This window comes from Clytia hemisphaerica, unplaced genomic scaffold, assembly GCF_902728285.1.
Source record: "Clytia hemisphaerica strain Z4C2 unplaced genomic scaffold, Clytia hemisphaerica genome assembly, whole genome shotgun sequence".
NCBI lineage: Eukaryota > Metazoa > Cnidaria > Hydrozoa > Leptothecata > Clytiidae > Clytia > Clytia hemisphaerica.
Genome location: NW_027104055.1, coordinates 165649 through 177937, shown reverse-complemented (window position 1 = coordinate 177937; position 12289 = coordinate 165649). Strand labels below are relative to the sequence as shown.

Below are 12289 nucleotides of genomic sequence, written 5' to 3'. Positions count from 1 at the left end.
TTCAATAAAAAAAGATGAAGGAATATATTAGAAAGCAAAACCGTCTGTAATCAATTTTTATAGCTCACCGCCATTGTAACCTTGAACAGTGAACTTCCAGGAACCATCATTGACTTGGCCAATTTTCATTGATACAAGATATTCTGTAAAAAAAATTTTTTTAGAAGATAAATTAAACAAATAAACTTATCTAAACTCGAAGGCTTAGGCTTACCTTAATGCATAAGGCAAACAGTTTGAGGATTAATTAAGGTGTGTGTCAAACAAAAACAACTGAGAGACTAAAATATTCGCCAAGAAACAAACACCCTAAAGATGAACTGCAAATGAAAATACAAGTCTTTCCAAAATACAAACCTTACTTTTGTCAAGTTGATTTCACTGCTCTTGGCTTTTTCAATTTGGATCTTGATTTTGAACTTGTGCACAAGAAATTTTGTTCGTTGATCTTTTTTTTTTTGCAATATCTATAATGAAATAAATAAATGACTTTTACACTCTATCAGCGCTCTATATTTGGTTTGTGCAAACCATCGTCAGGATTCGAGGCCGAATATTGGCCGGAAAGATTTAAAGCTCTAGAACATGCAAGATGCTGAACTAAGAATTGTGTTAAGAACTTTTTTGTCATTGAAAAATTAAGGAGAACATTCGAAAAATGCAAAATCTTTTGACCCTCTTAATTTTATAAAAAACTTGAATTCATTTTATCAGGCTGAATTTACAGGTTTTGTGTTATCCCGTAATTTAAAAAATGCAGTTTAAAATGTAAAACGGAAGAGTGTTAAACAGATGCTTCAAAGTTTTTCACTCAAATTAGTCATAAAAAATACTTACACCCAATATTAAAAAAAATATAAAACATTTTTCATTACCCTATTTATCCTATTTTCACTTTTTCTGATAAAAATTTCCGTTTTCAATAAAAGATTCCATAAGGAAAAGCCTGAAAATTACCAGGCACTTTTTGAATTACTGACATGCGCACATAACCATACGGTTTAGCACAGCACAATAATTGTGTTCTTTTATTTATATTATCGCAGTCCTAAATAATACGCGAAATTATCTAGTTCTGACACCATGTTTAACATCATTCTTCATTCATTCATCGCAGATAGTGTTTAAACACAAGTCCTCTATAATCCTATAATCAGTTATACAAGTACTCTATATGATAGCTTATTGTGCTGTAGAATACAGGTAAAGTTTCTATCTATCTAATTTATCCAAATAAGCTTGGTATCCAGCTGTCTGGTAAGCTTTGGCTGCCTCAACCGGATCTTCAGCTTTGTAAATACCACGCCCAACAATGATGACGTCACAATTACGGTTTCTGATCACTTCTTCAGGACTCGTGTATTGCTGACCGAGGCTATCACCACTAGACTGCAAGCTGACTCCAGGTGTGAAATGCAAGTACCGAGGATCATCAGTACAAACTTGAGAAGTAGATATAAAGCCAATCACATAATCATTCTTTTTTTTAGCCATTTCAACAGTTGATTTAATGTATTTGGAATCGGTCAAAGCACCAGCAGAACTCATCTGAGCTATAAGGAGGCACGCCCTTGACATATTTTCAGTACAGCTTTCAAGACCATCAATGACTCCTTGACCAGGGACAGCATGTGCATTAGTTAAGTCAGCCCAATCATTGATCTTATAAACACCTTTTGAGAATTGATTTTTCACTGTATTACCTATATCAGCAAACTTACGATCTTCGAAAATGATAAAGTTATGTTTCTGAGAAAGTTCTTTTAGTTTGGCAATAAACTCTTCATTGAAATCATCTAAAATATCCACGTGTGTTTTCACCATACAACAATGAGGACCAACCAAATCAACCATTTTCAAAAGTTCTGAGCAGTTTGTAATATCAGCTGAAAAAGCAAGATTTGTCTTTTTTGTCTCCATGATGTCTAAGATACGCTTGGCAACTGTGTTTTTAACGAGATCCTTTCTAGCAGAATAGGATAAGGTTTCAGGAGTGTCCTTTTTAGCTGGTTGAAATTGGTTTGTTGTTAAAAATTGCTTTACTGTGTTGTAAAGTGTTTGATCTATTTTGTTATGTTTTCTCAATGTTTCAAGAACTTGATCTAATTTCATCACACTATGAAGTTTGATACCATTTTCTTGAAGCCGTTCTTTACCACCCTGGCATCGGTCGAGTAAAACAACAGCATCTAAAAAATAAACAAATAAAACATCATCCAGGTGCAACACAAAAAGGTATAACACGTTGAATTCAACTAAGTCGTAACAAAATGAATCTTTTTGCATTAGAAAGAATATGAAAGATAAACTTTTTTTCATCACATCACATTCTTTCAGCACTTTTGACACCAAAATACTGTAATTTTTTCCTCAAACACAAAACACCGAAAAAAAGAAGGGCTAGTACTCACACACCAACAAAACCATTTGCCCCCTCTAATGTGTCTTAGGCACTTGCGAGTAAACATAAATTAGAATAAAACAAAATACCTTTGACTACAAGATCGACATTATTCAGCTCTTTGGCAGTCTCTAATACACTTCCACCACTAGTGACTACGTCTTCCACAATCAAACAAACATCGCCAGATTTGTAAACACCTTCAATCATCTGTCTGGTGCCATAATCTTTTGCTTCTCGTCGACGAATAACCATTGGGATGTCATGATCTAGAGTCATGCATGTTGCCAATGGAAGTGCTGTATATGGGACACCACATGTCAAATAAAAAGATGACCCTAAAATAATAATCAAAACCTGTAAAAAATAAGAAAAACCATGAGCATTTCCCATAAATTAGTACCTACGGTATAAAATACAGGAAAAAATATTCGAATCCCTAGACAATAGTCAAAATATTTAAGCTTAAACTTCATTTGGACTTCATGTTGTTTATCAACAAAAAATTGAAGTTGTTATGCGCAGATATGTAATTTTTGTGCAGATATGTAATTATTTTGTGCAGATATGTAATTTCGAGCTGCCCAAATATGTAATTAAATTCTTGCGCAGATATGTAAAAGCCGATCTTTCACATCAAGGGTACTACCCCTTGATAATTTTACCTTGACTTTTACCTTCTTTGGACTCTATATTTTATCAAATACCAAGCAAAAATATAAATAAATATATAATCAAAAACATAAACAAGAAGTTATCAATCTATTTTAAGAAGTTTTCATAAAATTTTTATATCTTATAAGCATCGACTTTATAAGAACACTATTCATAACTCTTCAGCCAATCATTATTAGCTTTCGGTGATCAGTTCCATCAACAAAGCAAACATGGGATTGTGTTTAAATTGGAAAGATTTATTTTTCTTATGAGCATCGACTTTATAAAAACAGTTTATAACTCTTTACCCAATCATTATTAGCTTTCAGTGATCAGTTCTTTCAGAGCAAACATGGGATTGTGCTTAAATTGGAAAGATTTATTTTTCTTATAAGCATCGACTTTATAAAAACAGTTTATAACTCTTTACCCAATCATTATTAGCTTTCAGTGATCAGTTCTTTCAGAGTAAACATGGGATTGTGCTTAAATTGGAAAGATTTATTTTTCTTATAAGCATCGACTTTATAAGAACACAGTTCATAACTCTTTACCCAATCATTGTTAGCTTTCGGTGATCAGTTCTTTCAAAGCAAACATGGGATTGTGCTTAAATTGGAAAGATTTATTTTTCTTATGAGCATCGACTTTATAAGAACACTATTCATAACTCTTCAGCCAATCATTATTAGCTTTCGGTGATCAGTTCCTTCAGAGCAAACATGGGATTGTGCTTAAATTGGAAAGATTTATTTTTCTTATAAGCATCGATTTTATAAGAACATAGTTCATAACTCTTTACCCAATCATTATTAGCTTTCGGTGATCAGTTCCTTCAGAGCAAACATGGGATTGTGCTTAAATTGGAAAGATTTATTTTTCTTATAATTGCATCGACTTTATAAAAACACAGTCATGGCTGGAACCCCCCCCCCCTGGCCTGAGGGGGGGGGCTAAAAGGTCGAGCAGCACTTTTGGTACCTGATTTTAGCCTGTGGCTAGGGGGAACTAACTATGTTTGGGGTCACCTAAATTTTTCAGATGTACCTGGGGGCTAGATTTTATGTTTGGTGATTTTTTTCTTGTTTTTCTTTCATCATAAACTTCACTATGGAATGTCTTCTGTCTAAAAAAGTGTGTTTCTGAGAAAACTGTGTGTGCGCTGAGCTATTCCTAAAAATTTGTGCAATAGCACGTCTTCACTTTAGATGTAAACAGGGCATTTATTCTATTTAGCAATAAGCTAAACTAACTGTTGTATTTGTTTGATTGTTTGAAAAGGATTTTCGAAACAATTTGACGTGTCATTGGTTTAGGGGTCACCTAAAATATTTGGCAACCAGGGGTTACCTAAATCTTAGGGGTCACCTGAATTCTTAGGGGGGGGGGGCACCTAAAACCTGCTGCCAAGCCATGCACAGTTTATAACTCTTTACCCAATCATCATTAGCTTTCAGTGATCAGTTCTTTCAGAGCAAACATGGGATTGTGCTTAAATTCGAAAGATTTATTTTTCTTATAAGCATCAACTTTATAAGAACATAATTCATAACTCTTTAACCAATCATTATTAGCTTTCGGTGATCAGTTCCATCAAAGCAAACATGGGATTGTGCTTAAGATAGAAACATTTATTCTTCTTATAAGCATCAACTTTATAAGAACACTAGCCTATTCATTAGTCGTCAACCAATATTTGTTGTCTTTCTCTGAAAGCCAATTCTACTCAGAAAAAAAAGTTATAAATCCTTATTCTTATGAAATTCTTATAAAGATAATGTTTGTAAGAAAAATAAAATTTAGGAAAACCCCTATTTCTTTCGATAGAACTGTTTCAGAAAGCTAATTCCGATAAGAATAAATTTTATCTCATTATCTGCCTTTAGATTAGATGGCTTACAGTCGAATGTTTCACCTTTTAGTTTAACATTGTAAGGAAGAAATAAGAAAAGAAATGGAAGCTAAGGTAAACTTTACAATCAGTGTCAAAAGATATTTAAATTTAATCACAATATTAGTACTTCTACTCTATTTCATTGAATGCTTCAATAAAATATTTTGACTTGTAGATCAAGCCATGAAAAGAAGAAGATTGATAGTTTTCTCATAAACTTGTTCATGTATTTTGTCCATGTAAAGGTAAAGACAGCCAATAGTTTTTTATTTTTATTCCGCTGTAAAAAATGCAATTCATATCTACAAAATCAATAAAGTTTAAATAGGTGCGACTATCTGGAGTTGAGATTCTATCCAAGATCTCACTATATATAACATATTTTTCTCAGACTGTACCAATAAGAAGTGTTTACTTTGCAAGATTGGTATCGATTTAAGATATTAAAATTCAAAAATAGATGCTTCAAAGGAAAAACAGATACACTCATATGGAGTTTTTGATTTGATTCTTACAAAAATAGTTGCTTCTAAGAAAAATAAAAATGTTTATATTGTTTACTACAATTCCTTGATCACTTTGTAAGAACCAATTACCGAAAAGTATAAACCGTTCTATCGAGACGAGAGTTTTTAATTTGATTATTATAAAGTAGTTGCTTATAAGAAAACGAATATGCTTATATTTTTGCACTATCCCTTGTTTACTTTGTGAGAACTAAATACCAAAAGGTATACCACTGTCTATCAAGAGTTATTGTTTTGATTCTTATAAAGCAGATGCTTATAATAAGAATGAATATGCTCATATTGTGTGCCAGCCCTTGTTTAGTTTGTAAAAACTAATGACCGAAGAGTATATTACCCTCTATCAAAAGTTAATGATTTAATTCTTATAAATTAGATGATTATAATAAAAATGAATATGCTCATATTGTGCACCGTTCCTTGTTTACTTTGTTCAGCAAATTCCAAATTCGCCAAAACTGTTTCTTATAGAAAAACAAAAATCACCAAGCATAGTCAAAGAACAAAACGATTGAATACTTAATATCAAAATCGAACAAATTAAAAAAATCCCAGAAAAACCATAAATCCTAAAGATTGGGTTTTACATATCTGCGCAGAAATTTAATTACGTATATTTGCGCAGCTCGAAATTACATAATTGCACAAAATAATTACATATTTGCGCAGAAATTACATATCTGCACAAAATAATAACATATCTGCGCATAACAGAAGTTTTACAGAATATTAGGAATGGCAGAAAACAGTCTAAGGTATAAAAACCTTGCTGAAGAAGAATCTGGAAGAATATCTCTCTGGAATAACTATTTGAAACAGCCTATAATGTTCAACCTACGTACAGGGTAAGCTTAGTATTTTATTAGTGTTTTCAAGATTAAAATATGTTGGCATGGCTTATTGATTGATAAAACAGGGTAAGCATTTAGATTATATTTTATCAATGATCTATCACTAGCAGGATAAGTATAATTGTTGGTTCAGCAAACAGGATTTTAAATCTTTGAAAGCCTTTTAGGCAAATGTGACATTCTCTATTAAAATAAAAAAACTACAACATACTCAGGGTACCTAAGGCACTCCGGAATCCTCGTATGAGGTTCCAACCCTTAACGTGAATGTTTTTAGGTTTTTTTGAAGCGTTTCGATACAGAAAGTGAGATGGGGCATCGTTAGATAGCCCCACTTGCTCCATAATTGAAATTTATTGAGAAAACCACATTTATTGCTAAAAACGCCGTACGGCCCGGCAATCGTCCTTACGGGGACGTCCTGCCTGCAGCGTACCTTTCGCGGCCCGGTGACCGGTGACCGGTGGAGTGATGAAATTTGGGATGCTTTCCTCCTTCGATATGCTTGACGTCTCCAGAAAGTTTCAAGTCGTGAGACCCACCCAGTCCGGTGCTATTAGAGGGGGTCATTTACGGTGTCCCGTACGAGGCCTTTGGTCCTTTACGGTCCCCGTAGCGCCCTTCCGTCAACTTTTCAGGACTTCGGACCTATTTTTTCTGAATCTACACCTAAAAAAACATGAAATATCAAAACCTGGATAAAGATTTCAATAGTGTCCCTAACCCGATTCGAACGGGGGATCGCTAGTGCGTGAACCGAACGCCCTATACCACTGGGCCAACTTCAAGCCGTGCTCTGCTATAGCTTCTCAGGGATGTCATTCCTTTAGGCGAGCTTTTATGTTTATGTTCTGTAAAATATTTAGGTGATATTCATAGTCGATATATTCGCTCTCCGAAAACAAAGTAGATTTTTTTTGCAACATTTTATTTTCCAAATAATTTTTTTTTTACATCTTTTTTTTTTTACATCCTTTTTTTTTTTTTACATCTTTTTTTTTTTTTTTGGATAATTTTTTTTTTTTTACATAAATTTTTTTTTTTTGGATAAATTTTTTTTTTTTACATAATTTTTTTTTTTAATTTTTTTCCGCAACGGCGCCCCATAAAGCTTCCTTTTTTCATTTTTTTCAAAAATTTCATTTTTAAGGTTGTGGTCACAAGTTTTAGCTCCTGTCATGATTGCCTAAATAACTATTTGATTATTATATTTGTGGAACTTGAGGAAATTGGTGGTGCAAAACTAAATTTTGTAAAAAGCTGTCTATAAAAGAATTTGATGTATATACACGTTTTTTTTTATAAGCATAACATTTATAAGCATACCGATCCCTGAATGTGTCTAAAAAATAAGCATATTACAAGCATATTACTGAGCTTGCTTTTGAGGTGTGTAAGTGAAAATTTTAAACGCTGCAATCGTTCACAACTTTCCTGAAAAATCTTTGTGTCATTTTACCTGTTTCCCTATCCTCATGTATAGTAACGACAGATTTTGGAAAAATTGGAGACTCGCATTTTTCAGAAAAATAAGAGCATGAGTCTGCTAATGTCACCCATTTTCGGTTTTGTTAACTTTTCAACTTTAAGGCTCCAGTGAAAAATCTAGGTGTATGCAATAATGATACCAGCTGATGTTTTTTATCAGTCTTGATACTGGCAAGCTTAAACAGTCACTTTTTTCACTTTACAAAGTACACAATTTTTTCAAGACAGCTTTTTACATCAGAATGTGAACGGAAAATGAGGTTTTTAGCAAATTGTCTAAGTTCATTATTTAATAATCTAGGCCAATCATGTCTGATCATACTTAATTTTTCTTTTTATTACAGCCAAGGGATGTGAAAAACAAAATCTACAAAAAGATTTTTCAAAATGAAGTTTTTCCCAGAATAAATGCAAAAAGTTGCGGACATAACTTTTTCCGTTCACAAAGTTATGTCCGCACACAATTGATTTGCTAGAGAAGTGAAAGTGTTAATATCTATAGTTAGTTGTTAATATATTTATATTTTTAACCTTAACCCTTCCATCCATTAGAGAACAAAACCAAAACCAGTAACACTAAAATACCAGTTGTCCTTCATTTGAAAAAGATTCCATTTTGAAGTGAACAGGGTACGATTTCCGTTCACAATTTTGAGTTATGTCCGCACATTATTTTATCCTTTAAATTTTCAAACGAGTTATTCTCACTCAACTGAATCATTTTTCTATATCAAGGGTCATATTTGGGGTCATTTTATACAAATTTGAAGTCCCAAAGGCTATTTGTTGGGAGACGGTGAAACAAAATAGTTTCTCCAAAAATTAGTTATGTCCGCAACAAAAAGTTATGTCCGCAACAAATCATGAAGTTTTCTCAGCCCCCAAACACCATTTTTAGGTTTCTTTGACAAATTATTGCATTTGAGGTCATTATAAGTTGGTTAAAACCAGAAAAAAGTCTGATAATTTTCCATTGGCAAGATTTCAGTTTTTTCACCTCATATCATATGTATTTCATGTTGCGGACATAACTATTTCATCTAAAATGTTGCTGATGAAGTGTATTTGCAAGCTGGCATGATGATTTATTATATGGAAGTAATGCTTAGGCTATTAGAAATAGAAAACAAATACTCTGATGCCAAGTTGAGGTCCAAAATTAAAATTTTAACAGAAAAATAACCTTTTTGTTTCTTTGAAAATGATGGTTCTGAGCCTGCGAGCTTGAATAAAGGATAAATCATGCCTTAATTTGCATATTAAATTCATTGTGTAGTGTTCACACAACATAATCTACTACACATTCACTTACAGACTGGTTAGAATTGCTCCAATAGTTCAAAACAGAGTCATATTCTGTAGCAAATTGTATGTTGCAGACATAACTATTGAAGTATTTTATCAGATTTTTGACCCCCTTAAGCAGTTATGCTAACACTTTGACAATACTAAAGAGTTACATTTGTAAAAACCATGCATTTCTTTGTTTTTTTTATTTTTTGTGTCCTCTAGAGGGTCGTTCTTCTATTAGAAATATGAGAAAGTTCTAATATCATTGATAAGTCTTCTTTTATTCTTTTCAAAGAAAAACATGTAATAAAACTGAAATCAAACCAAACCAAATCTTTTGGTTTTATATTGATTTAGTCTCTATAATATTCCTTAAATTTTGGCAATAGAAAAAGACACTCCAAAATCTTTAATTGATGATGTATAATGTTCTATGGTTCTACCCTAAGAAGAAAAAGTTATGTCCGCAACACAGCATTATTATACATTTAACCCTTTCTTTTGAAAAAGTTTAGTGACTCTCAAGGAAAAATCATATTTAATGATTATGAAAATGTACAACAGCTGATGTCAAGACTTTTAAGATTAGATTTTAACAAAAAATTATGTATGATTGGATTCTCTTTTACAAATAAATCTTCAATTTTCAGGAAATCATAGTTACAAAGACCTTTCAAGACAACAAATTTCAATGATTAAGTTTTGGTTCAAGTACAGCAAAGTATTAAAAGCCAAATAATAACTCAATTTAATGTTTATTGCTGATTTTAAATCAAATTTAACAAAAAGTTATGTCCGCAACCAACAAGGTTTCATTTTCTAATTTTTATTGGCTAACTGAAATATAGCAAACTTTTGGTTTTTTGGAAGCCTTGTGATGAGTCCTTCAAATCTAGAATGAAATTACCTGACCATAGCCAGTTTTCTTTTCATGAAGTCAAACTTTATGGGAATATTTTTTAGTATTTTAGATTTTATTTTGAAAAAAGTGTCAGAATTTGAAAAATATGCCATACTGGAGGGTAAAAATTGCTTTTCAGATGCAGCTTATATATTAGCCATGAACTGAAATCTAAGACAAGTATTAGATAATGCATATTTTATCTCAAATAAAGTGTAAACTACAAAGAGTTTTTTGCCAAATTTGTCTGATTATAACTACTCTAGGTTAAATTTATGGACCAAGCCAGTTTGATTAAGCCCTGATACTTATGTTTTCTGAAAATTGAAGTCATTAATAAAAGAATTATCCAGGAATAAAAGTGAAATTCAAAACTTTATTTTTTCCAAATTTTTTCACCTATTTGGGTGACATTACCAGACTCATGCTCATAAGCATATGATAAACATACTTCAAGCCTGAGTCTAAAACATATCTAAGCATAATTGAGCTTGTTTCCCAAAAAACATATAATATGCTTATAAAAAAAACATGTATGAAAAGAATAAATTTCATTGGTGCGCATGTTGAGAAAATATGATCAATCATGCATAAAAATTGGCTGTTTTCTGCTTGAAACCCCCTTTCCATCTAATTCCCATTTTGTTGTTTTTGATTTTAAAGGTCAAATTAACAGCAGGGATTTTTTAAGCACTTTTTTATGTCCGTATACCGACCAAAATACTCAATCTAAGATTGAGTTTTTGAAACTTACAAAAACGGTCCCAGCTCAAAGTGCTTAGAAAAATCGCTGGCCAGTGATGTCTTATTGCATTACTTGGTATGGCAACTCTCTTGTAAATGCGCACCCCATTGCATCATCAGGTGTTCTGGCATAAATTCAGAAAAAACTAATAATGAAATCTTGAGAAAATGTCGGTTTTTCCGGTTACTGGAAATTATTTTTTATAGATCAGGCTCCGCCACATTTGGTATTGCTATTATTTTTGCATGAGTGTGTAAAATTTCATGAAAAAAAATAAAGTACAGCTCGAGAGTTTCAAGAGAAACTGTTTTTCTGATGATTCGGCTCAGCTGTTCCCGCAATTTTTAAAAAGTTCTGGCTTCAAAAATCAATTTTATTGACAATACACCTTTCCCGTAATTCGTAAAACTAATGCGCGCGCATTATTTTGATGCTCTCCACCGTTTGGTCTCTGGAGGTAAACAAACCCGTTTTTGCCTGCGTTCCCTTAGGGAAAGTTGGTTTTTTGAGCTTTTCTTAAGTTCTGTAGAACAAAATCCCCTCAAATTTTAGTATGTTCAATCTATTCATGATATCATACCACCCTGAAAATATTTTGCCAAAAGAAGATCGCTGTCAAAAGTTAGAGGCTCAAATCCCACTTTCCCTAACCCCTCGCAGGCAAAAACGCGTTTTTTACCTCCCAAACAATTTTATACACAACGGTGGAGCGCACATTTTCCCGGGCCATTTCTGAGAAATTTGAATTACGGGAAAGGTGTATTGAATCATGCTTGGTGAGTTGATAAGTGGTGTGGGCATCAATCATTGTATCAATAATGTTTTTGTGTGAAAAAAAAAGAAATCAATGAAAATCTACAGCAATTTAATTTACAGTATATTTTTGACATTTTTGGAGGAAAAAGTTTTCTTGAAAATCGGACTGGGACTGGGCCATGATTTGGGCATTAGCATTTTGCATCATTTCATTGTGCAAAAAAATAGAAGAATCAAACAAGCCAATCTTGAGAAAAGCTTGCATCAGACAGACAGACAGAAGGACACAGTTTAATCTAAAGCACCTTTGAGGTAAGTTCAAAAATTTTAAAAGCTCTTACCATCAGATGCAGATTTATAGAGAAGCTCACTGAGTTGCCGGAGAAGTTTTGGGTAGCCAATTATAACCCTCAAATTGATGTAAATTGGGGAGAGAATGCCAGTTTTCAACTTGAACTCTCCAAATTTGATGGCTTCAATTTCAAACAATTTGATGATAATTGATTCGGTATCCATAATAAATTGATTTCAGTTGTGCAATGACTTCTTTCCTTCCAAATTAGTCCTCCAGTCTATTCTGTTACTGTGTTCAGGTGTTGGTCTGTTCATGAACAAGGCACTTTTTGTTTTGATTTTCTACTTTCGTTTTGGGCTACCATCTTGTATGCCATGTGAAAGTATCGAACCGGGGGCAATTGTTAATCAGTTTGGAAGAACTATCTTAGTGAAAAAGCAAGCATATAACCCCCGTCTTATCTTAACATTGAAGTAATAAATTA

At 32.7% G+C, this 12289-nt stretch overlaps 1 protein-coding gene across 1 annotated transcript; it reads right to left on the bottom strand.

The window, feature by feature from the left end:
• Positions 1 to 784: 784 nt before the first annotated feature.
• Positions 785 to 12143, bottom strand: LOC136812164 (uridine 5'-monophosphate synthase-like). The gene is made up of 3 exons (XM_067068640.1): positions 11852 to 12143; positions 2491 to 2739; positions 785 to 2189 (listed from the first exon to the last, which is right to left on the bottom strand). The coding sequence occupies exons 1-3, from the start codon at positions 12024 to 12026 to the stop codon at positions 1213 to 1215; spliced, it is 1401 nt and encodes a 466-aa protein (XP_066924741.1). The 5' UTR covers positions 12027 to 12143; the 3' UTR covers positions 785 to 1212.
• Between the last annotated feature and the right edge of the window lie 146 nt (positions 12144 to 12289).

What these genes read in the sequence shown, in the direction of transcription:
- LOC136812164 (XM_067068640.1), bottom strand. Translation starts at nt 12,026, where the DNA reads ATGGATACCGAATCAATTATCATCAAATTGTTTGAAATTGAAGCCATC. An exon ending in CTATAAATCTGCATCTGATG is followed by an intron (nt 2,740 to 11,851) that starts GTAAGAGCTTTT and finishes TTATTATTTTAG; the next exon opens with GGTCATCTTTTTATTTGACA. An exon ending in TGTCGATCTTGTAGTCAAAG is followed by an intron (nt 2,190 to 2,490) that starts GTATTTTGTTTT and finishes TTTATTTTTTAG; the next exon opens with ATGCTGTTGTTTTACTCGAC.